The sequence below is a fragment of the Bombina bombina genome, chromosome 6 (assembly GCF_027579735.1).
Source record: "Bombina bombina isolate aBomBom1 chromosome 6, aBomBom1.pri, whole genome shotgun sequence".
NCBI classification, from domain to species: domain Eukaryota; kingdom Metazoa; phylum Chordata; class Amphibia; order Anura; family Bombinatoridae; genus Bombina; species Bombina bombina.
In genome coordinates, this window is record NC_069504.1 from 427,856,553 (window position 1) to 427,883,404 (window position 26,852).

General features: G+C 42.0%; 1 protein-coding gene across 2 annotated transcripts in view; it reads left to right on the forward strand.

Moving 5' to 3' along the window:
* AFF4 (ALF transcription elongation factor 4) overlaps positions 1–26,852 on the forward strand; it is a 433,430-nt gene that overhangs the window by 74,975 nt on the left and 331,603 nt on the right. The window contains exon 3 of one of the 2 annotated variants that reach the window (XM_053717172.1): positions 6,964–7,090. The exons of the other annotated variant lie outside the window; for it this stretch is intronic. Coding sequence (XP_053573147.1) covers positions 6,968–7,090 — 123 coding nt within the window. The 5' untranslated portion in view covers positions 6,964–6,967. The remainder of the gene's footprint in view (positions 1–6,963; positions 7,091–26,852) is intronic. 2 annotated transcript variants of the gene reach the window in all.

Sequence of the window (26,852 nt, forward strand, 5' to 3'; positions counted from 1 at the left end):
TGGTTCACAACAGTAATGAATGAAGTTGTGGACTCTCCCTGCCTTTGGAAAGAAAACAAAATTTATGCTTAACAGATAAATTCCTTTCTTTCCTGACAGGAAGGGTCCACGATCCGGCACGTAATATTTTTTTTTTTTAGGCAGCTTCCTTGTTATTTTTTTTCTTCTGGCACCTCTATACCCTAATGTTTCTCCTGCTTCTGCTTGTTTCATCAGCGGAATGACTGGGGGATAAGGGAAGTGGGAGCGATATTTAGCCTTTGGCTTTGATGTCTTTTCCACCTCCTGTTGGCCAGGTGTTAATATCCCCAACAGCAATGAAAGAAGTCGTAGACTGTCCCTGCCAGGAAAGAAAGGAATTTATCTGGTAAGCATAATACATTTTGTTTTCTTTCATGTAATTGGCAAGAGTCCATGAGCTAGTGACGTATGGGATATACATTCCTACCAGGAGGGGCAACGTTTCCCAAACCTCAATATGCCTATAAATACACCCCTCACCACACCCACAATTCAGTTTTACAAACTTTGCCTCCTATGGAGGTGGTGAAGTAAGTTTGTGATAAGATTTCTATGTTGATATGCGCTTCTCAGCATTGTTGAAGCCTGATTCCTCTGAGTACAGCGAATGTCAGAGGGACGTGAAGAGAGTATCACTTATTGAATACGATTTCCCTAATGGGGGTCTATTTCATAGGTTCTCTGTTATCTGTCGTAGAGATTCATCTCCTACCTCCCTTTTCAGATAGACGATATACTCTGTTTACCATTACCTCTACTGATAACTGTTTCAGTACTGGTTTGGCTATCTGCTATATCTGGATGGGTGTCTTTTGGTAAGTATGTTTTTTATTACTTAAGACACCTCAACTATGGTTTGGCACTTTATGCATTTATATAAAGCTCTAAATATATGTATTGTACTTATATTTGCCATGAGTCAGGTTCATGTATTTCCTTCTGCAGACTGTCAGTTTCATATTTGTGGAAAATATTCATTTTTTTTAAGATTTTTTTTTTTTTTTTCTTACCTGGGGTTTAGTTTTTTTTTCAATTGACTATTTTCTTGCAAATTGCGGGCGTTATTAGGCCTGCGGGTGCGCCAAATGCTAGACTTTATTGCGTCATTCTTGGCGCGAGAATGTTTTTGGCGCGAAAAATACGTCTGACGGAACTTCGTTATTTCCGGCGTCATAGTTGACGCTGAAGCCTTACACATGGTTGCGTCAGTGACGCGAGTGTGTCATTTCCGGTTATTATTGGCCAAAAAAGTTTCATTTACGTTGTGCGTCATACTTGGCGCCAAACTTTTTCATTATTTTAATACCCCATTGATGTTTGCCTCTTGCCTTTTTCTCTATCAGAGGGCTATGCTATTTGCATTTTTTTTCCATTCCTGAAACTGTCATATAAGGAAATTGATAATTTTACTTTATATGTTGTTTTTTCTTTTACATTTTGCAAGATGTCTCAATCTGATCCTGCCTCAGAAGTTTCTGCTGGAACATTGCTGCCTGGCATCGGTTCTACCAAAGCTAAGTGCATTTGTTGTAAGATTGTGGAAGTTATTTCGCCGAATGTCATTTGTAATAGTTGTCATGATAAACTTTTACATGCAGATAGTGTGTCCATCAGTAATAGTACATTGCCAGTTGCAGTTCCTTCAACTTCTAATGTACATGTTATACCTATGTTATGTCAAATAAACGTTTAAATGCTGTTTTTAAACCTCCTGTGGTTTCTCCAGGGGTTTTTCCAGTTCCTGGTGCTATTTCTGATATGATTTCTAAGGAATGGAATAAGCCAGGTACTTATTTTATTCCTTCTTCAATGTTTAAAAAATGGTATCCTTTACCAGCAAATTCTATAGAGTTTTGGGAAAAAATCCCCAAAGTTGATGGGGCTATTTCTACTCTTGCTAAACGTACCACTATTCCTATGGAAGATAGTACTTCCTTTAAGGATCCTTTAGATAGGAAGCTTGAATCTTATCTAAGGAAAGCCTATTTATATTCAGGTCATTTTCTGAGACCTGCAATTTCTTTGGCTGATGTTGCGGCTGCATCAACTTTCTGGTTGGAAATTTAGCGCAACAAGAATTGGATTCTGACATATCTAGCATTATTCGCTTACTGCAATATGCTAATCATTTTATTAGTGATGCCATTTTTGATATTATCAAAATTGATGTTAGATCCATGTCTTTAGCTATATTAGCTAGAAGAGCTTTGTGGCTTAAATATTGGAATGCTGATATGACATCCAAATCTAGATTACTATCTCTTTCTTTCCAAGGTAATAATTTATTTGGTTCTCAGTTGGATTCTATTATTTCAACCGTCACTGGGGGAAAGGGAGCTTTTCTGCCTCAGGATAAATAACCTAAGGGTAAATCTAAGGCTTCTAAACGTTTTCATTCCTTTAGTCAAAATAAGGAACAAAAACCCAATCCTTCCCTCAAGGAATCTGTTTCCAATTGGAAGCCTTCCTCAAATTGGAATAAATCTAAGCCATTTAAGAAACCAAAGTCAGCCCCTAAGTCCACATGAAGATGCGGCCCTCATTCCAGCTCAGCTGGTAGGGGGCAGATTAAGGTTTTTCAAGGATATTTGGATAAATTCTGTCCAAAATCAATGGATTCAGAGCATTGTCTCTCAAGGGTATCGAGTAGGATTCAGAGTAAGACCTCCCGTGAGAAGTTTCTTTCTCTCACGTATCCCAGCAAATCCAGAAAAGGCTCAGGCTTTCCTGAAGTGTGTTTCAGACCAGGAGTCGACATGGGTAATCATGCCAGTTCCTTTTCAGGAACAAGGTTTGGGGTTTTATTCAAATCTATTCATTGTCCCAAAGAAGGAAAGTTTATTCAGACCTGTTCTGGATCTGAAAATTTTGAATCGTTATGTAAGAGTACCAACTTTCAAGATGGTGACTATAAGGACTATTCTGCCTTTTGTTCAGCGGGACATTATATGTCCACAATAGACTTGCAGGATGCATACCTTCATATTCCGATTCATTCAGAACATTGTCAGTTCCTGAGATTCTCTTTTCTAGACAAGCATTACCAATTTGTTGCTCTTCCATTTGGCCTAGCAACAGCTCCAAGAATCTTTTCAAAGGTTCTGGGTGCCCTACTCTCTGTAATCAGAGAACAGGGCATTGCGGTGTTTCCTTATTTGGACGATATCTTGGTACTAGCTTAGTCTTTACGTTCTGCAGAATCTCACACGAATCAACTAGTGTTGTTTCTTCGGAAACATGGTTGGAGGATCAATTTACCAAAAAGTTTCTTGATTCCTCAGACAAGGGTTACCTTTTTAGGCTTCCAGATAGATTGTGTCCATGACTGTCTCTAACAGACAAGAGACGTTTAAAATTGGTTGCAGCCTGCCGGCACCTTCAGTCTCAGTCATTCCCTTCAGTGGCTATGTGCATGGAAGTTTTAGGTCTCATGACTGCAGCATCGGACGCGATCCCCTTTGCTCGTTTTCACATGAGACCTCTTCAGCTTTGTATGCTGAGCAAATGGTGCAGGGATTATACAAAGATATCACAATTAAAATCCTTAAATCCCAATGTACGACACTCTCTGACGTGGTGGATAGATCACCATCGTTTAGTTCAAGGGGCTTCTTTTGTTCGGCCAACTTGGACTGTGATCACAACAGATGCGAGTGTTTCAGGTTGGGGAGCTGTTTGGGGATCTGACAGCACAAGGGGTTTGGAAATCTCAAGAGGCGAGATTACCAATAAATATTTTTTGAACTCCGTGCAGTTCTCATAGCTCTTCAGTTTTGGCCTCTGTTAAAGAGAGAACCGTTCATTTGTTTTCATACAGACAATATCACAACAGTGGCATATGTCAATCATCAGGGTGGGATTCACAGTCCCCAAACTATGAAAGAAGTATCTCGGATACTTGCTTTGGCGGAATCCAGCTCCTGTCTAATCTCTGCGGTGCATATCCCAGGTGTAGACAATTGGGAGGCAGATTATCTCAGCCCTCAGACTTTACATCCAGGGGAGTGGTCTCTCCATCCAGATGTGTTTTCTCAGATTGTTCAGATGTGGGGTCTTCCAGAGAAAGATCTCATAGCCTCTCATCTAAACAAGAAACTTCCCAGATACCTGTCCAGGTCCAGGGATGTTCAGGCGGAAGCAGTGGATGCCTTGACACTTCCTTGGTGTTATCATCCTGCTTCCATTTTCCCACCTATTTCTCCTTCCAAGAGTGATCTCCAAAATCATCATGGAACAATCGTTTGTGTTGCTGGTGGCTCCAGCATGGCAACACAGGTTTTGGTATGCGGATCTGGTTCGGATGTCCAGTTGCCAGCCTTGGTCACTTCCGTTAAGGCCGGACCTACTGTTTCAAGGTCTGTTTTTCCATCAGGATCTCAAATCATTAAATTTGAAGGTATGGAAATTGAACGCTTAGTTCTAAGGGCTAGATTTATCAACGCTGAGGCGTACAGGGGCGCGTCTACGCGCCCCTGTATGCCTCAGCTCGCCTGTGGCGGGGCGAAATTACCCGCAGGTAATTAACATTGCACACGATCGCAATTTGCGTTCGCGTGCAATCCCGCCCGCACACAGCCAATCACGCGCGGGCAGGAGCTGTCAATCGCCTCGGTCGGACTCGACCGAGGAGATTTAATTTCGCCACAATAGAGGTGGCGAAGATGTTAGGGAAGCAGCGGTCTGGTGACCGCTGCTTGATAAATCGCAGCAAGCAAGTTCTTGTGAGAACTTGCCGCCGCAGGTGCTTGATAAATCTAGCCCTAAGTCATAGAGGTTTCTCTGACTCAGTGATGAATACTATGTTACAAGCTCGTAAATCTGTCTCTAGAAATATTTATTATAGAGTTTGGAAGACTCATAATTTCTCTTGGCATTCTTTTAGAATTCCTAGAATTTTAGTTTTTAATTTTTCTTTGCATTCTTTTAGAATTCCTAGAATTTTAGTTTCTTTGGGATGGTTTGGATATGGGTTTGTCTGCAAGTTCCTTGAAGGGACAAATCTCTGCTCTTTCCGTTTTATTTCACAGAAAGATTGCTATACTTCCTGATATTCACTGTTTTGTACAGGCTTTAGTTTGTATTAAGCCTGTCATTAAATCAATTTCTCCTCCTTGGAGTCTTAATTTGGTTTTGAAGGCTTTACAGGCTCCTCCATTTGAGCCTATGCATTCTTTGGACATTAAACTACTTTCTTGGAAAGGGTTGTTCCTTTTGGCTATCTCTTCTGCTAGAAGAGTTTCTGAGCTATCTGCTCTTTCTTGTGAGTCTCCTTTTCTGATTTTTCATCAGGATAAGGCAGTTTTGTGGACTTCATTTAAATTTTTACCTAAGGTTGTGAATTCTAAAAGATAAATTGTTGTCCCTTCCTTGTGTCCTAATCCTAAGAATTCTTTGGAAAGATTATCCTTACATTCTTTGGATGTGGTAAGAGCTTTGAAATATTATGTGGAAGCTACTAAAGATTTCAGGAAGACTTCCAGTCTATTTGTTTTATTTTCTTGTCCTAGGAAAGGTCAGAAGGCTTCTGCTATTTCCTTGGCTTCTTGGTTGAAATTTTTTATTCATCAAGCTTATTTGGAGTCATGTCAGGCCCCGCCTCAGAGAATTACAGCTCATTCTACTAGATCAGTCTCCACTTCGTGGTCTTTAAGAATGAAGCTTCAGTTGATCAGATTTGCAAAGCGGCAACTTGGTCCTCTTTGCATACATTTACTAAATTCTACCGTTTTGATGTATTTGCTTCTTCGGAAGCAGTTTTTGGTAGAAAAGTTCTTCAGGCAGCTGTTTCAGTTTGATTATTCTGCTTTTGATTTGTTTTTTTCTTTTTCTTTTTTTTTTGGGTTGTGGATTAATTTTTTCAGCGGAAAATGGCTGTTTTTATTTTTATCCCTCCCTCTCTAGTGACTCTTGCGTGGAGTTCCACATATTGGGTATTGACATCCCATACATCACTAGCTCATCGACTCTTGCCAATTACATGAAAGAAAACATAATTTATGTAAGGACTTACCTGATAAATTAATTTCTTTCATATTGGCAAGAGTCCATGAGACCCACCCTTTTTATGGTGGTTATGATTTTTTGTATAAAGCACAATTATTTCCAAATTTCTTTTGTTGATGCTTTCTACTCCTTTCTTTATCACCCCACTTCTTGGCTATTCGTTAAACTGAATTGTGGGTGTGGCGAGGGGTGTATTTATAGGCATTTTGAGGTTTGGGAAACTTTGCCCATCCTGGTAGGAATGTATATCCCATACGTCACTAGCTTATCGACTCTTGCCAATATGAAATAAATGAATTTATCAGGTAAGTTCTTACATAAATTATGTTTTTCTGTTTGCATTTTTTCTACTTCATGACAGAAAGTCACCTTTTAGTTATAGCACTGGTAAGTCCTAAGATTTGAAACACTAGGATTTACCATTACACTCGGTGGCATTATAAAGTATGTACTATTAGGTGGTTTTGTGTTAAAATGGGTGCATTCTGCTGATGTGTGGGTAATATATATTAATATATATATATATATATATATATATATATATATATATATATATATATATATATATATATATATATATATATATATATATATATATAAAAAATAACTGCATAATTTAACATTTAGTTAATGATTATTTGTGCAGCTAACATTGAACAAATAATATTAGCTAATTTTATCTTAATATTGGAATACATTTTTAGCTGGGTGGTTAGGAAAATCAGCCTGGTTGTGTGCCCATTAAAGTGGTTTTGGTGAGAACAGTGTGTGTGTGTGTATGTATGTGTATATATACACACACTGAAAATGTCATTTTAATCTGACTCTTAAGAATACCTTTTGAGTATTTTATATAATGTGGTCAGTCCCGCCATTTTTAGTAGTTGTAGCAGTAGTGTTGTTGTTGTTTGTGATAATTTTGAAATAAATTTTCCCTAGCAATATGAACCGTGAAGATCGGAACGTGCTGCGTATGAAAGAAAGGGAAAGACGGAATCAAGAGATCCAGCAGGTTGAAGAGGCTTTTCCATCTAACTCTCCTCTTTTTGCTGAACCATATAAAGTTGTAAGTGCTCGCTTCTAGTTTTGTGTTTTATTTAAAAACAAAAAAAAGTGCTTTCAATTCACTCGAATCCAATTTATTTCCATTATCAAAATAAGCATGTGCGAAAGTGCACAGCATATAGGTTTATGCCTTTTTATAATTGGGTGATGGCTATCGCATGATACGGTTGGAATAAAAATTTAATTATTTTGAAATGAACTGAAAAAAATGCACTACTTGAAATTTATAGTATCCATTTATGCAATTCTACTGTATTTAAAGGGACAGTATACACCAATTTCTTCTACAAGATACGACGAGTCCATGGATTTCATCCTTGTGGGATTTATCCTCCTGCCAACAGGAAGTGTCAAAGAGCACCACATCAGAGCTGTATATATAGCTCCTCCCTTCCTTCCACCTCCAGTCATTCTCTTTGCCTGTGTTAGTAATAGGAAGAGGTTAAGTGAGGTGTTAGTTTTAGATTCTTCAATCAAGAGGTTATTTATTTTAAAATGGTACCGGTGAGTACTATTTTCCTGAGGGAGATATGGAATGAAGACATTTTTCTGCCCTGAGGTTGATGATCTTAGCAGCTGTAACTAAGATCCATTCTGGTTCCCACAGAGCTTCTGAAGGTAGTGCAAGAGAAATCTTCAGTGTGGAGAACGGCTGTCATGCTACAAACAGCATTGAGGTATGTTCAGTCTTATTTCTGAGGAGACTTGTTATATCAGAACTGGCTGACATTTTTCCCTGCAAGGGAAGGGGTAAGCAGTAGACCTGCATCACTGAGGGTGTTACTGAATTTCCTGTGTTTTATACATATTGCTATTAAGGTTGGCATATCTGTATTGGGGCTTGACACTGGGAGAGGCAGCTTGACATACATATACATATATATATATATATATATATTTAAGGTCAGTAGGGCTGCAGGTTCTTGTTAAAGGTTTATAAATACAGGGGACCACATGGCTTTCTTTCTCTTGTAAGGTGTATCCAGTCCACGGATCATCCATTACTTGTGGGATATTCTCCTTCCCAACAGGAAGTTGCAAGAGGACACCCACAGCAGAGCTGTCTATATAGCTCCTCCCCCAACTGCCATATCCAGTCATTCTCTTGCAACTCTCAACAAGCATGGAGGTAGTAAGAGGAGAGTGGTGAAATGTAGCTGTTATTTTACTTCAATCAAAAGTTTATTATTTTTAAATGGTACCGGAGTTGTACTATTTTGTTCCAGGCAGAAAAATAGAAGAATCTGCCTGTGATTTCTATGATCTTAGCAGGTTGTAACTAAGATCCATTGCTGTTCTCACACATGACTGAAGAGAGAGATAACTTCAGCGGGGGAATGGCGTGCAGGTTATCCTGCTATGAGGTATGTGCAGTTAAGATTTTTTCTAGAAGATGTGAATGCTAGAAAATGCTGCTGATACCAAATTTATGTAAGGTAAGCCTGAATACAGTGATTTAATAGCGACTGGTATCATGCTTACTTTCTGAGGTAATACTCTTTTATATTTACAATATAAAACGTTTGCTGGCATGTTTAAACGTTTTTATAGATACTTTGGTGATAAAACTTTATTGGGGCCTAGTTTTTTCCACATGGCTGGCTTAAATTTGCCTAGGAACAGTTTCCTGAGGCCTTCCACTGTGTTACTATGAGTGGGAGGGGCCTAATTTAGCTCTTTTTTGCGCAGTAAATTTTACAGACTGAGACATCCAGCTTCCTCCAGGAGTCCCCTGAATGCTATAGGACATCTCTAAAGGGCTCTTAGGCTTTCCAAAGTCGTTTGTTGGGGAAGGTAGGCCCACAGCAAGGCTGTGGCAGTTTGGTGTGACTGTTAAACGTCTATCGTTTTTTTGATCCGTTTTTTGAACTAAGGGGTTAATCATCCATTTGCAAGTGGGTGCAATGCTCTGTTAGCTTATTATACACACTGTAAAAATTTCGTTTGATTTACTGCCTTTTTTCACTGTTTTTCAAATTCTGACAATTTGTCTCTCTTAAAGGCACAGTACCGTTTCTTATATTTGCTTGTTAACTTGATTTAAAGTGTTTTCCAAGCTTGCTAGTCTCATTGCTAGTCTGTACAAACATGTCTGACATTGAGGAAACTCCTTGTTCATTATGTTTAAAAGCCATTGTGGAACCCCCTCTTAGAATGTGTACCAAATGTACTGATTTCACTTTAAGCAATAAAGATCATATTCTGTCTTTAAAAAATTTATCACCAGAATAATCTGACGAGGGGGAAGTTATGCCGACTAACTCTCCCCACGCATCAGATCCTTTGACTCCCGCTCAAGGGACTCACGCTCAAATGGCGCCAAGTACATCTAGGGCGCCCATAGCGTTTACTTTACAAGACATGGCGGCAGTCATGGATAATACACTGTCAGCGGTATTGGCCAGACTACCTGAATTTAGAGGAAAGCGAGATAGCTCTGGGGTTAGACGAAATACAGAGCATACTGACGCTTTAAGAGCTATGTCTGATACTGCCTCACAATATGCAGAAGCTGAAGAAGGAGAGCTTCTTTCTGTGGGTGATGTTTCTGACTCAGGGAAGCTGATGCAACCTGATTCTGATATCTCTACATTTAAATTTAAGCTTGAACACCTCCGCGTGTTACTCAGGGAGGTTTTAGCTGCTCTGAATGACTGTGATACAATTGCAGTCCCAGAGAAATTGTGTAGACTGGATAAATACTATGCAGTGCCGGTGTGCACTGATGTTTTTCCAATACCTAAAAGGTTTACAGAAATTATTACTAAGGAATGGGGTAGACCAGGTGTGCCGTTCTCTCCCCCTCCTATTTTTAGAAAACTGTTTCCAATAGACTCCACCACACAGGACTTATGGCAGACAGTTCCTAAGGTGGAGGGAGCAGTTTCTACTCTAGCAAAGCGTACTACTATCCCTGTCGAGGACAGTTGTGCTTTCTTAGATCCAATGGATAAAAAGTTAGAGGGTTACCTTAAGAAAAAGTTTATTCAACAAGGTTTTATCCTACAGCCCCTTGCATGCATTGCTCCTGTCACTGCTGCTGCGGCGTTCTGGTTTGAGTCTCTGGAAGAGGCCTTACAGGTATCGACTCCATTGGATGACCTACTTGACAAGCTTAGAGCACTTAAGCTAGTAAATTCTTTTGTTTCTGATGCCATTGTTCATTTGACTAAACTAACGGCAGAGCGCTATGGCTTAAATCATGGTCAGCTGACGTTACTTCAAAGTCTAAGCTGCTTAACATTCCCTTCAAGGGGCAGACCCTATTTGGGCCTGGTTTGAAGGAGATCATTGCTGATATCACTGGAGGAAAAGGTCATGCCCTTCCTCAGGATAGGTCCAAATCAAGGGCCAAACAGTCTAATTTTCGTGCCTTTCGAAACTTCAAGGCAAGTGCGGCATCAACTTCCTCTAATGCAAAACAAAAGGGAACTTTTGCTCAGTCCAAGACGGTCTGGAGACCTAACCAGACCTGGAACAAGGGTAAGCAGGCCAAAAAGCCTGCTGCTGCCTCTAAGACAGCATGAAGGAGCAGCCCCCTATCTGGTAACGGATCTAGTAGGGGGCAGACTTTCGCTCTTCGCCCAGGCGTGGGCAAGAGATGTCCAGGATCCCTGGGCGTTGGAAATTATATCCCAGGGATATCTTCTGGACTTAAAGGCTTCCCCCCCAAAAGGGAGATTTCACCTTTCACAATTATCTGCAAACCAGATAAAGAGAGAGGCATTCTTACACCGTGTACAAGACCTCCTAGTTATGGCAGTGATCCATCCAGTTCCAAAGGAGGAACGGGGACAGGCATTTTACTCAAATCTGTTTGTGGTTCCCAAAAAAGAGGGAACCTTCAGACCAATTTTGGATCTAAAGATATTAAACAAATTCCTCAGAGTTCCATCATTCAAGATGGAGACTATTCGTACCATCCTACCTATGATCCATGAGGGTCAATACATGACTACAGTGGATTTAAAGGATGCTTATCTTCACATTCCGATACACAAAGATCATCGGTTTCTCAGGTTTGCCTTCCTAGACAGGCATTACCAGTTTGTAGCTCTTCCCTTTGGGTTAGCTACAGCCCCAATAATTTTTACGAAGGTTCTGGGGTCGCTTCTGGTGGTCCTAAGGCCGCTGGGCATAGCAGTGGCCCCTTATTTAGACAACATCCTGATTCAGGCGTCAAACGGACATAGTGTTGGCATTTCTGAGGTTGCATGGGTGGAAGGTGAACGAGGAAAAGAGTTCTCTATCCCCCCTCACAAGAGTTTCCTTCCTAGGGACTCTGATAGATTCTGTAGAAATTAAAATTTACCTAACTTAGTCCAGGTTATCAAAACTTCTAAATTCCTGCTGTGTTCTTTATTCCATTCCTCGCCCTTCAGTGGCTCAGTGCATGGAAGTAATCGGCTTTATGGTAGCGGCAATGGACATAGTGCCGTTTGCACGCCTACATCTCAGACCTCTGCAACTATGCATGCTCAGTCAGTGGAATGGGGATTACACAGATTTGTCCCCTCTACTAAATCTGGATCAAGAGACCAGGGATTCTCTTCTCTGGTGGCTATCTCGGGTCCATCTGTCCAAAGGTATCTTTCCAAAGGTATACCTTTCGCAGGCCAGATTGGACAATTGTAACAACAGATGCCAGCCTTCTAGGTTGGGGTGCAGTCTGGAACTCCCTGAAGGCTCAGGGATCGTGGACACAGGAGGAGTCACTCCTTCCAATAAACATTCTGGAACTAAGAGCGATATTCAATGCTCTTCAGACTTGGCCTCAGCTAGCGACAATGAGGTTCATCAGATTTCAGTCGGACAACATCACGACTGTGGCTTACATCAATCATCAAGGGGGAACAAGGAGTTCCCTAGCGATGTTAGAAGTCTTAAAGATAATTCGCTGGGCAGAGATTCACTCTTGCCACCTATCAGCTATCCATATCCCAGGTGTAGAGAACTGGGAGGCGGATTTTCTAAGTCGACAGACTTTTCATCCGGGGGAGTGGGAACTCCATCCGGAGGTGTTTGCACAATTGGTTCATCTTTCGGGCGAACCAGAACTGGATCTCATGGCGTCTCGCCAGAACGCCAAGCTTCCTTGTTACGGATCCAGGTCCAGGGACCCAAAGGCAACGCTGATAGATGCTCTAGCAGCGCCTTGGTCCTTCAACCTGGCTTATGTGTTTCCACCGTTTCCTCTGCTCCCTCGTCTGATTGCCAAAATCAAGCAGGAGAGAGCATTGGTGATCTTGATATCGCCTGCGTGGCCACGCAGGACTTGGTATGCAGATCTGGTGGACATGTCAGTCTTTCCACCATGGACTCTGCCGCTGAGACAGGACCTTCTACTTCAAGGTCCTTTCAACCATCCAAATATAATTTCTCTGAGGCTGACTGCCTGGAGATTGAACGCTTGATTTTATCAAAGCGTGGTTTCTCCGAGTCAGTCATTGATACCTTAATTCAGGCACGAAAGCCTGTCACAAGGAAAATCCATCATAAGATATGGCGTAAATATCTTTATTGGTGTGAATCCAAGGGTTACTCATGGAGTAAAGTCAGGATTCCCAGGATATTATCTTTTCTCCAAGAAGGATTGGAGAAAGGATTGTCAGCTAGTTCCTTAAAGGGACAGATTTCTGCGCTATCTATTCTTTTGCACAAGCGTCTGGCTGAGGTCCCAGACGTTCAGGCATTTTGTCAGGCTTTAGTTAGAATCAAGCCTGTGTTTAAACCTGTTGCTCCACCTTGGAGCTTAAATTTGGTTCTTAAAGTTCTTCAGGGGGTTCCGTTTGAACCTCTTCATTCCATAGATATCAAACTTTTATCTTGGAAAGTTCTATTTTTGGTAGCTATTTCCTCGGCTTGTAGAGTTTCCGAGTTATCTGCCTTACAATGTGATTCTCCTTATCTGATCTTCCATGCAGATAAGGTAGTTCTGCGTACCAAACCTGGGTGTTTACCTAAGGTGGTATCTAATAAGAATATCAATCAAGAGATTGTTGTTCCGTCTTTGTGTCCTAATCCTTCTTCAAAGAAGGAACGTCTATTACACAATCTGGACGTGGTTCGTGCTTTAAAGTTTTACTTACAAGCTACTAAAGATTTTCGTCAAACATCTGCTTTGTTTGTTGTCTACTCTGGACAGAGGAGAGGTCAAAAGGCTTTGGCAACCTCTTTCTTTTTGGCTAAGAAGCATAATCCGCTTAGCCTATGAGACTGCTGGCCAGCAGCCTCCAGAAAGGATTACAGCTCATTCTACTAGAGCTGTGGCTTCCACATGGGCCTTTAAAAATGAGGCTTCTGTTGAACAGATTTGCAAGGCGGCGACTTGGTCTTCGCTTCATACTTTTTCAAAATTTTACAAATTTGATACTTTTGCTTCTTCGGAGGCTATTTTTGGGGGAGAGGTTTTACAGGCAGTGGTACCTTCCGTTTAAGTACCTGCCTTGTCCCTCCCTTCATCCGTGTACTTTAGCTTTGTTATTGGTATCCCACAAGTAATGGATGATCCGTGGACTGGATGCACCTTACAAGAGAAAACTTAATTTATGCTTACCTGATAAATTTATTTCTCTTGTGGTGTATCCAGTCCACGGCCCGCCCTGTCATTTTAAGGCAGGTATTTAATTTTAAACTACAGTCACCTCTGCACCCTATGGTTTCTCCTTTCTCTGCTTGTTTTCGGTCGAATGACTGGATATGGCAGTTGGGGGAGGAGCTATATAGACAGCTCTGCTGTGGGTGTCCTCTTGCAACTTCCTGTTGGGAAGGAGAATATCCCACAAGTAATGGATGATCCGTGGACTGGATACACCACGAGAAATTTACCAGATAAGCATAAATTGTTTTTTCAAACCGCTTCCCATGCGGTTAGACAAACTGTTGAGACGACGTCCATGATGGGCGGGGCCTATTTTGCGTGCTCAGACGCGCAGTTTTCTCTCACTAAGAAGGCAGCAGGCATTAGCTCCGGTGGGGCCTAAAGTTGTGTTCTGATCACCGGATCGTTGTTGAGTGATTTTTTTCAGTACCCCGAGGGCAGGTAGGCGCCACAGCGGTGCAGGGGTCTTTTTCACTGTTAAGATATATTTTTTGAATAAAAATGTCTCTTAGAGGGTAATTTCACCTTTACTTATCGGGTGCAATATTTTTTGGCCCAATTGAATTAATATATTTAATTGTTCAGCGTTTTTAAACGTTTTAGTGCAGTTTGGGAAAAATAGTTGCGTTTTTTATTTCTTAAAGGCGCAGTACACATTTTTCTAAAAGTTGTTTGAATCAATAAATGAGGTGATTAACGACTATTGTGGCTATTGCTAGTCTATTCAACATGTCTGACATTGAGGAAACTAATTGTTCTATGTGTTCAGATGCCATTGTGGAACCCCCTCTTACTTTGTGTACCTCTTGTACTGAAAGGGCCTTACAATGTGAAAAGCATATTTTATGTAAAGAAAGTGTGCGTAAGGATGATTCTCAGTCTGAAGAGAATCAGGATGTGCCAACTAATTCTCCCCAAGTGTCACAACCTTTAACGCCTACACAAGCGACGCCTACACAAGCGACGCTGAGTTCCCCAAATGCGTCTAATTCTTTTACTCTGCAGGATATGGCTGCAGTTATGTCAACTACCCTTACAGAGGTACTATCTAAGTTACCAGTGTTACAGGGTAAACGCAGTAGGACAGGAATTAATGTGAATACTGAGTCCTCTGATGCATTGTTGGCTATTTCCGATGTACCCTCACAGGGCTCTGAGTGTGTGTGTGTGTGGGGGGGGGGTCAGGGAATTGTTGTCTGAGGGAGATCTTTCAGACCCAGGAAGTATGTTACCTCAGACAGATTCGGACGTCATGTCCTTTAAATTTAAGCTTGAACTCCTCCGCCTGTTACTTTGGGAGGTTTTAGCGACTCTGGATGACTGTGACCCTATTGTGATACCACCAGAGAAATTGTGGAAAATGGACAAATATCTAGAAGTACCTACTTACACTGATGTTTTTCCGCTTCCTAAGAATTTCGGAAATTATAAAGAAGGAATGGGACAGACCGGGTATGCCGTTCTCTCCTCCTAATTTTAAGAAAATGTATCCCATATCAGACACCATTCGGGACTCTTGGCAGACTGTCCCTAAGGTGGAGGGAGCTATATCTACCCTGGCTAAGCATACAACTATTCCTATTGAGGACAGTTGTGCTTTCAAAGATCCTATGGATAAGAAGTTAGAGGGTCCTCTAAAGAAATTATTTATTCATCAGGGTTTCCTTTTACAACCAACAGCTTGCATTGTTCCAGTTACTACTGCAGCAGCTTTTTGGTTTGTTGCTCTAGAAGAGTCTCTGAAGGTTGAGACCCCTTTAGAGGACATTTTAGATATAATTAGGGCTCTCAAGCTAGCTAATCCTTTTATTACAGATGCCGCCTTTCAAATTGCTAAGTTGGCGGTGAAAAATTTAGGATTTTCCCTTTTAGCGCGTAGAGCGTTATGGTTAAAATCGGGGTCTGCTGATGTGTCATCTAAATCAAAGCTCTTAGCTATTCCTTTCAAGGGTAAGGCCTGAGTTGAAGGAAATCATTTCTGACATTACTGGAGGTAAAGGTCACGCCCTACCTCAGGATAAGTCTGTTAAGATGAGGGGTAAACTAAATCATTTTCGTTCCTTTCAAAATTTTAAAGGAGTACCCTCTGCTTCCTCTTCCTCCACAAAGCAACCAGGTTTGGAACAAGGGTAAGCAACCCAAGAGGACCGTTGCTGCCACAAAGACAGCATGAAGGGACGGCCCCCAATCCGGGTCCGGAGCTAGTAGGGGGCAGACTTTCTTTCTTTACCCAGGCTTGGGTAAGAGATGTTCAGGACCCCTGGGCACTGGAAATCGTGACCAACGGGTATCAACTGGAATTCAAAAATTTTCTCCCAAGAGGGAGGTTTCTTCTTTCACGGTTGTCTGTAAACCAGATAAAGAGAGGCGTTCTTACGTTAGGTAAAAGACCTCTCTACTATGGGAGTAATTCGTCCCGTTCCAAGATTAGAACAGGGACATGGATTTTACTCAAATCTTTTCGTGGTTCCCAAAAAAGAGGGAATGTTCAGACCTCTATTAGACCTCAAGAGTCTAAACAAGTTTCTCAAAGGTACATCCTTCAAGATGGAGACCATCCAAACAATTTCACTATTGATCCAGGAGGGTCAATATATGACTACCGTGCACTTGAAGGATGCATACCTTCATATTCCTATCCACAAGGATCATCATCAGTTCCTAAGGTTTGCCTTCCTGGACAAACATTTTCAGTTCGTGGCACTTCCCTTCGGGTTAGCCACAGCACCCAGGATCTTCACAAAGGTTCTAGGGTCCCTTCTGGCGGTTCTCAGACCGCGGGGCATAGCAGTGGCGCCTTATCTGGACGATATTCTGATTCAGGCGTCGACTTATCATCTGACGAAAGCTCATGCAGACACAGTGTTGACCTTTCTGAGAACTCACGGATGGAAGGTGAACCTAGAAAAGAGTTTCCTAATTCCACGGACAAGGGTTCCATTCTTGGGAACTCTGATAGATTCTGTAGACATGAAAATATTTCTGACGGAGGTCAGAAAGTCAAAAATTCTAAATACATGCCGAGCCCTTCAGTCCAATACTTGGCCATCAGTGGCTCAGTGGATGGAGGTAATTGGATTGATGGTGGTGGCAATGGACATCATTCCGTTTGCTCGTTTTCATCTCAGACCACTGCAACTGTGCATGCTCGGACAGTGGAATGGGGACTATGCAAATTTATCTCCTCCGATAAATCTGGATCAAGAGACCAGAGACTCTCTTCTTTGGTGGTTGTCGCCGGATCATCTGTCCCAGGGGACGTGTTTCCGCAGACCCTCGTGGGTGATAGTGACAACGGACGCCAGCCTACTGGCCTGGGGTGCAGTCTGGAATTCCCTGAAGGCTCAGGGTGTTTGGACTCAGATGGAGTCTCTACTTCCAATCAATATTCTGGAATTGAGAGCAATATTCAATGCGCTTCAGGCATGGCCTCAGTTGGCTTCGGCCAGATTCATCAGATTCCAGTCAGACAACATTACGACTGTGGCTTACATCAATCATCAGGGGGGAACGAGGAGTTCCTTAGCGATGACAGAAGTATCCAAGATAATTTGATGGGCGGAGGCCCACTCTTGTTATCTGTCAGCAATCTACATCCCAGGAGTGGACAACTGGGAAGCAAATTTTTTAAGCCGATAGGCTTTTCATCCAGGGGAGTGGGAACTCCATACGGAGGTATTTGCCTCACTGATTCTCCGATGGGGCAGACCGGAGTTGGATCTGATGGCATCTCGACAGAATGCCAAGCTTCCAAGCTACGGATCCAGGTCGAGGGATCCTCAGGCCGAACTGATAGATGCCTTGGCAGTGCCTTGGTCGTTCAACCTAGCTTATGTGTTTCCACAGTTTCCTCTCCTCTCCCCGTGTGATTGCTCGGATCAAACAGGAGAGAGCTTCAGTAATTCTGATCGCGCCTGCGTGGCCACTCAGGACTTGGTATGCGGATCTAGTGGACATGTCCTCTCTGCCACCGTGGAAACTTCCATTGACACAGGACCTTCTCATTCAAGGACCTTTCCAACATCCAAATCTAAATTCTCTGCAGCTGACTGCTTGGAGATTGAACGCTTGATTTTTTCTAAGCGGGGATTCTCCGATTCGGTCATTGATACTTTGATCCAGGCACGTAAGCCTGTCACTAGAAAGATCTATCATAAGATATGGCGTAAATATCTTTTTTTGGTGTGAATCCAAGTGCTACTCGTGGAGTAAAGTTAGGATTCCCAGGATTCTGTCTTTTCTCCAAAAAGGATTGGAGAAAGGGTTATCAGCGAGTTCCTTAAAGGGACTGATTTCTGCTTTGTTAATTTTGCTACACAAACGTTTGGCAGATGTTCAGTATTTTTGTCAGGCTCTAACCAGAATTAAGCCTGTGTTTAGACCTATTTCTCCACTCTGGAGTTTGAATTTAGTTCTTAATGTTTTTCAAGGGGTTCCGTTTGAACCCATGCATTCCATAGATATTAAATTATTATCTTGGAAAGTTTTGTTTTTGGTTGATTTTTCTTCTGCTCGTAGAGTTTGAGTTTTCAGCATTACAATGTGACTTGCCTTATCTTATCTTTCATTCTGATAAGGTGGTTTTACGTACCAAACCTGGATTCCTTCCTAAGGTTGTTTCAAATAAGAATATTAATCAGGAAATTGTTGTTCCTTCTTTATGTCCTAATCCTTCTAAGAAGGAGCGTCTGTTGCATAACTTGGACGTGGTCCGTGCCTTGAAGTTTTACTTACAGGCGACTAAGGATTTCCGTCAATCATCTTCATTATTCATTGTTTATTCTGGAAAGCGTAGGGGTCAGAAAGCTACAGCTACCTCTTTCTTTTTGGCTGAAGAGTATCAGCCGTCTGGCATATGAGACTGCTGGACAGCAGCCTCCTGAAAGAATTACGGCTTATTCTACTAGGCTGTGGCTTCCTCATGGGCGACGATGCTTCTGTTGAACAGATTTGCAAGGCTGCGACTTGGTTGTCTCTTCACACTTTTTCCAAATTTTCCAAATTTGATACTTTTGCTTCTTCTGAGGCTGGTTTTGGGAGAAAGGTTCTTCAAGCAGTGGTGCCTTCCGTTTAGGTCTCTGTCTTGTCCCTCCCTTTTCATCCGTGTCCTGTAGCTTTGGTATTGTATCCCACAAGTAAGAATGAAATCCGTGGACTTGTCGTATCTTGTAGAAGAAAAGTAAATGTATGCTTTCCTGATAAATTGATTTCTTCTACGATACCACCACGGCCCTCCCTGTCATTTTTCAGACAGATTTAGATTATATTTTTTATAAACTTCAGTCACCTCTGCACCTTTGGCTTTTCCTTTCTTTTCCTAACTTCGGTCAAATGACTGGAGGTGGAGGGAAGGGAGAAGCTATATATATATATATACAACTCTGCTGTGGTGCTCTTTGCCAGTTCCTGTTAGTAGTAGGATAAATCCCACAAGTAAGGATGAAATCCGTGCACTCGTCGTATCGTAGAAGAAATCAATTTATCAGGTAAGCATAAATTTTACTTTTTCATTTAACTGCATGTAATAGACTCTACTATAAAGAATACAATGCACAGATACTGATATAAATATCCAGTATAAAACTGTTTAAAAACTTACTTAGAAGCTCTGTTTAGCTCTGTTGAAAAGGTAGCTGGAAAGCCCACTTCAAGTGGGAAATAAGACACTCCCCCCCCCCCCCCCTTCTTTTGCATATGAAAAGACCCTTTACACAAACAGGAGCAAGCTGGAGAAGGTAACTGACGGTATTCTCCTAAAACTTTGGAACTTGGTTGGTAGTCTGAAAATCAGAGCAATGTTATTTAAAAATAAACAAAACTATACATTAAAAAAATATGGGCTATATAAATAGATCTACAAAACATTTATGCAAAGAAAAAAAATGAGTGTATAATGTCCCTTTAATTGTCCTTAAACTAGGGGGCTGTAAATGGGGCATTTTACTCTAATAATTAAAATTATATTAACTAAATGTTTTTAACCCCTGCAAAATTATAACTCGTATGTCTTGCATGCTCACATGCTGTTCTTGAGCAGGTCTTGAATTGTGATTGTTGGCTGCATATGTATGCTGATCCTGATTGGTACAAGCTTCTTAAAACAACTTTTATTTGTTAACCGACATAGTCTAGAATGTCCCTTAGTCTTCATGTATTATTATTATTATCAGGTATTTGTAGAGCGCCAACAGATGTATTTGGAAATTGTTTAATGTTAAGAAAATGACTGCAGTCATTTTTTTATGAATTGTAAATAGTCAATCCAGTGAAAAGTGCCATGCATGTGGGTTAGTCATATTATGTCAACACACTCATTTATAAATAACATAAAATAAGATGCACATTTTTGTATCTTGACGCCCCCTAGTAGCGCTACAAGGGACATTAAAGGCAAAATGAAACTTAAATGGATTGGACATAGCATCCAATTAGAAGTTTTCTTCATATTCTTTGTTATCAGCAAAGTTTATAGCGATGTTATACATAGTTGCAAATACTGGTGCCATAGACTGCTAAAGACAAAAAAAAAATATTTTTGTAAAAATGTTAATGCTGTTTTTAATTTTTTTTTAAATTAAAACAAATATTAAAAATATCAATTGTGTACTTCCTACTAATGTTCACTGGCTGATAAGGGCAACTCTCAGAGCCCTATTAATGGAGAGATGTCTCTGGAAGCCTGAGAAGAGAACCTTTTTCTCTTTGAAGAGGAAATAAAAAATAATATACAAAATGATTTGTTAATTACTAAACTCCCTCTACCACTTGACTTACTGTAGACCAGGCTTAAAGGGACAGTCTACACGGCAACTGTTCTTACATTATTGTAATGCTTGCCCAGTGATCACACAGTATAATACTATCCTCATTTTTGTTCCCATTCGAGTAAAAACTATTACGTTTCCAAGCGTTGGCATTTTGAAATGGCCTCCTGATCCCTCCTTTCGGTCTGCAGCGTCACTTGCACAATATGCATACGCGAATCGCTTTGCACAAGCGAAAAACATTCTGCACGATACACAGCCCCTGTTCACATCCACAACTCCATGGACATAGTGATGCTACATTTAGGTGGAATCAGGAGGCTGTCATTTTGATGGCAAAAACATGCATTGATTTATCTTATCACTTCCACTGTGGACAGTTAGGGGCAGATAAGTTGGAGGGTTAGACATGTGAATACTGCAGTGTGTTCTTCTAATCCACAGATTTCGAATGTCCAATGTAATCCTGCACAAAGTGTAGGCAGGTGTGCATGCCAACAGGTTACTGCAAATACCTAAAGCAATAAGTCCACAATTCAATGAATAGGCAGCACCACCTGACATGTGCAAGAATCTTCCTTTTCTCCTACATTGGTGTGTCCGGTCCACGGCTTCATCCTTACTTGTGGGAACATTTTCTTCCCTAACAGGAAATGGCAAAGAGAGCACAGCAAAAGCTGTCCATATAGCCCCCCTCTGGCTCCGCCCCCCAGTCATTCTCTTTGCCGCTCTGAACAAGTAGCATCTCCACGGGGATGGTAAAGAGTATGTGGTGTTAGTTGTAGTTTTATTTCTTCTATCAAGAGTTTGTTATTTTAAAATAGTGCCGGTTTGTACTATTTACTCTACAACAGAAAGTGATGAAGAGTTCTGTTAAAAAGGAGTATGATTTTAGCAACAGTAACTAAAATCCATTGCTGTTCCCACGCAGGACTGTTGAAACCAGAGAACTTCAGTTGGGGGGAACAGTTTGCAGACTTTTCTGCTCCAGGTATGACCAGTCTCTTTTCTAACAAGACATAGTAATGCTAGAAAACTGTCATTTTCCCTTATGGGATCGGTAAGCCATTTTCTTAGACTCATAACAGAATGAAGGCTTATAAATGGGCTCTATACTGGTTGACACTATTGTGGGCTAAATCGATTGATTTATAAAATATTTATATGACTTTTGGAGTGTTTTGTGATTTGAAACACTTTTGGGAACGTTTTTATTACGCCTGGCAGTTGTTTAGACACCTAATCTAGTCAGGAAGGCCCCTTCACTCTGGTATGCAGAGGGAGGAGGCCTCATTTTCGCGCCTCAATTGCGCAGTTACTTCTAGAAGCAGTGCATGCAGCTTCATGTGAGAGGGTCCTGTGGCCATAAAAACGATTTAAAGAAGGCTTATTTCTGTGGTGAATAACCCCCAATGAAGGTAAAAGCCGCAGCAAAGGCTGTGGCAGGGACTGTAGTGGGTTTAAGCTGGTAAATTGAACAATTAGCTCCGGTTTGCTCATTTAAGGGGTTAGAGACTTGAAATTTGGTGTGCAATACTTTCAAAGCATTAAGACACTAGGGTGCAAATTTTGTAAAGATCGGATATTTCCTTCATAGTTTTTCAAACATTCAGAAATAAAGTGTGCTCTTTTTATTATTTAAAGAGACAGTAACGGTTTTGTTTAAAAACGGTTTTATTGCATTAATAGCCTGCCAAAGTCTGTCTAACATGTCTATACCTTCAGATAGCATATGTTCTGTGTGTATGGAGGCCAAGGTGGTTCCCCCTTTAAATGTATGTTCAAATTGTGCCATGGCGTCCAAACAAAGTAAGGACAGTACTGTCACATTTAATAAGATTGCCCAAGATGATTCTTCAAATGAAGGTAGTGGGATAGTAGATAGTTCATCATCCTCTCCTTCTGTGTCAACACCAGTTTTGCCCGCGCAGGCGATACCTAGTACATCTAGCGCGCCAATGCTTGTTACTATGCAGCAATTAACTGCAGTAATGGATAATTCTATAGCAAATCTTTTATCCAAACTGCCAGCATTTCCCAAAAAGCGTGATTGCTCAGTTTTAAATACAGAGGATGATGAGCAAGTGGGCGCTGACGATAATTTATCTGTTATACCCTCACACCAATCTGAATTGGCAGTGAGGGAGGGTCTGTCTGAGGGAGAAATTTCTGATTCAGGGAAAGTTTCTCAGCAGGCAGAACCTGATATCGTGGCATTTAAGTTAGAACATCTCCGCGCCCTGCTTAAGGAGGTGCTAACTACTCTTGATGATTGTGACTCTTTTTGGTGATTCCAGAGAAATTGTGCAAAATGGACAAATTCCTAGAGGTCCCTGTGCACGCTGATGCCTTTCCGATACCCAAGAGGGTGGCGGACATAGTGACCAAGGAGTGGGAGAAGCCAGGTATACCTTTTGTCCCACCTCCTATATTTAAGAAAATGTTCCCCATTGTCGACCCCAGAAATGACGCATGGCAAACAGTCCCTAAGGTTGAGGGGGCAGTTTCTACGTTGGCCAAGCGCACCACTATTCCCATTGAGGACAGTTGTGCTTTCAAAGATCCTATGGATAAAAAATTGGAAATATTGCTTAAAAAGATATTTGTTCAGCAAGGTTTCCTTCTCCAACCAATTTCGTGCATTATTCCTGTCACCACGGCGGCGTCTTTTTGGTTCGAGGAACTAGAAAATTCGCTCCATAAGGAGACTCCATATGAGGAAGTCATGGACAGAATTCACGCACTAAAGTTGGCTAATTCCTTTATTTTAGATGCCGCTTTTCAATTGGCTAAATTAGCTGCGAAAAATTCAGGTTTTGCAATAGTGGCGCGCAGAGCGCTTTGGCTAAAATCTTGGTCGGCGGATGTGTCGTCCAAGACAAAACTGCTTAATATTCCTTTGAAAGGTAAGACCCTTTTCGGGCCAGAATTGAAGGAGATTATTTCAGACATCACTGGGGGAAAGGGCCATGCCCTCCCACAGGATAGGCCTTTGAAGGCTAAGAACAAATCTAATTTTCGTTCCTTTCGCAATTTCAGGAACGGACCGTCTCCTAACTCTGCAGCCTCTAGACAAGAGGGTAACGCTTCCCAGCCTAAACCAGCATGGAAACCAATGCAAGGCTGGAACAAGGGTAAACAGGCCAAGAAGCCTGCTGCTGCTACCAAGACAGCATGAATGGGTAGCCCCCGATCCGGGACCGGATCTAGTAGGGGGCAGACTTTCTCTCTTTGCTCAGGCTTGGGCAAGAGATGTTCCGGATCCCTGGGCACTAGAAATAGTCTCTCAGGGGTATCTTCTAGAGTTCAAGGAACTTCCTCCAAGGGGAAGGTTCCACATGTCTCGCTTATCTTCAGACCAGATAAAGAGACAGGCATTCTTACATTGCCTATTAAAGATGGAAGTGATACACCCAGTTCCAACAGCGGAACAAGGTCTGGGTTTTTACTCAAACCTGTTTGTACTTCCCAAAAAAGAGGGAACTTTCAGGCCAATTCTGGATTTAAAAATTCTAAACAAATTCCTCAGAGTTCCATCATTCAAAATGGAAACCATTCGAACGATTTTACCAACAATCCAGGAGGGTCAATACATGACTACCGTGGATTTAAAGGATGCGTACCTACATATTCCTATCCACAAAGATCATCATCAGTTCCTAAGGTTCGCCTTTCTGGACAAGCATTACCAGTTCGTGGCTCTTCCGTTCGGTTTAGCCACTGCTCCCAGAATTTTCACAAAGGTGCTAGGGTCCCTACTAGCGGTTCTAAGACCGAGGGGCATTGCGGTGGCACCTTACTTAGACGACATCCTAATCCAAGCGTCGTCCCTTTCCAGATCAAGGGCTCATACAGACATTGTATTAGCCTTTCTCAGGTCTCACGGGTGGAAGGTGAACGTAGAAAAGAGTTCCCTGTCCTCGTCTACAAGGGTTCCCTTTCTGGGTACAATAATAGATCCTGTAGAAATGAAGATTTTTCTGACAGAGGTCAGAAAATTAAAACTTCTAAACGCTTGTCAAGTTCTTCAATCTATTCCTCAGCCTTCCATAGCTCAGTGCATGGAGGTAATAGGACTAATGGTTGCAGCAATGGACGTGGTTCCTTTTTGCTCAAATTCATCTAAGACCATTGCAACTGTGCATGCTCAAACAGTGGAATGGGGATTATGCAGACTTGTCTCCCCAGATTCAAGTAGACCAGGTAACCAGAGACTCACTCCGCTGGTGGTTGACTCAGGATCACCTGTCTCAGGGAATGAGTTTCCGCAGACCAGAGTGGGTCATCGTCACGACCAATGCCAGTCTCTTAGGCTGGGGCGCGGTCTGGGACTCCCTGAAAGCTCAGGGTCTATGGTCTCTGGAAGAGTCCCTTCTCCCGATAAACATTTTGGAACTGAGAGCGATATTCAATGCGCTCCTGGCCTGGCCTCACCTAGCGAAGGCCAGATTCATAAGATTTCAGTTGGACAACATGACGACTGTAGCGTACATCAATCATCAGGGGGGAACAAAGAGTTCCTTGGCGATGACAGAGGTATCCAAGATCATCAAATGGGCGGAGGATCACTCCTGCCAACTATCTGCAATCCACATCCCAGGAGTAGAAAACTGGGAGGCGGATTATTTGAGTCATCAGACTTTCCATCCGGGGGAGTGGGAACTCCACCCGGAGGTCTTTGCCCAGTTAACTCAACTATGGGGCACTCCGGATATGGATCTGATGGCGTCTCGTCAGAACTTCAAAGTTCCTCGATACGGGTCCAGATCCAGGGATCCCAGGGCGACACTAGTGGATGCATTAGTGGCGCCTTGGTTGTTCAATCTAGCTTATGTGTTTCCACCGTTCCCTCTCCTTGCCAGGCTGGTAGCCAGGATCAAACAGGAGAAGGCCTCGGTGATTCTAATAGCTCCTGCGTGGCCACGCAGGACTTGGTATGCAGACCTGGTGAATATGTCATCGGCTCCACCATGGAAGCTACCTTTGAGACAGGATCTTCTAGTACAAGGTCCATTCGAACATCCAAATCTAGTCTCTCTGCAACTGACTGCTTGGAAATTGAACGCTTGATTTTATCTAAGCGTGGGTTTTCAGATTCAGTTATAGATACTCTGGTTCAAGCCAGAAAACCTGTAACTAGGAAAATTTACCATAAGATATGGCAAAAATATATCAGTTGGTGTGAATCCAAGGGATTCTCTTGGAGTAAAATTAAAATTCCTAGGATACTTTCCTTTCTCCAAGAGGGTTTGGATAAAGGTTTGTCGGCTAGTTCTTTAAAGGACAGATATCTGCTCTGTCTGTTTTGTTACAGAAACGTCTGGCAGCCGTGCCAGATGTACAGGCGTTTGTACAGGTGTTAGTTAGAATCAAGCCTGTCTACAGACCTATGACTCCTCCTTGGAGTCTAAATTTAGTTCTTTCAGTTCTTCAGGGGGTTCCGTTTGAACCCAGGCATTCCATAGATATTAAGTTACTATCTTGGAAAGTTCTGTTTTTGGTTGCTATTTCTTCTGCTAGAAGAGTTTCTGAATTATCTGCTTTGCAGTGTACTTCTCCCTATCTGGTATTCCATACAGATAAGGTAGTTTTACGTACCAAGCCTGGTTTTCTTTCAAAGGTGGTTTCCAACAGGAATATTAACCAGGAAATAGTTGTTCCTTCTCTGTGTCCGAATCCAGCTTCAAAGAAGGAACGTTTGTTACACAACCTAGATGTGGTCCGTGCTTTAAAATTCTATTTAGAAGCAACAAAGGATTTCAGACAGACATCATCCTTGTTTGTCGTTTATTCTGGTAAGAGGAGAGGGCAGAAAGCTACTGCTACCTCTCTTTCCTTTTGGCTGAAAGGCATCATCCGCTTGGCTTATGAGACTGCCGGACGGCAGCCTCCTGAACGAATTACAGCTCACTCTACTAGAGCTGTGGCTTCCACATGGGCCTTCAAGAACAAGGCTTCTGTTGATCAGATCTGTAAGGCAGCGACTTGGTCTTCTCTGCATACTTTTGCCAAATTTTACAAATTTGATACTTATGCTTCTTCGGAGGCAGTTTTTGGGAGAAAGGTTTTGCAAGCCGTGGTGCCTTCCGTTTAGGTAACCTGACTTGCTCCCTCCCTTCATCCGTGTCCTAAAGCTTTGGTATTGGTTCCCACAAGTAAGGATGAAGCTGTGGACCGGACACACCAATGTAGGAGAAAACAGAATTTATGTTTACCTGATAAATTTCTTTCTCCTACGGTGTGTCCGGTCCACGGCCCGCCCTGGCTTTTAGTCAGGTTTAAAATTTTTTATTCCATACACTACAGTCACCACGGCACCCTATAGTTTCTCCTTTTTCTCCTAACCGTCGGTCGAATGACTGGGGGGCGGAGCCAGAGGGGGGGCTATATGGACAGCT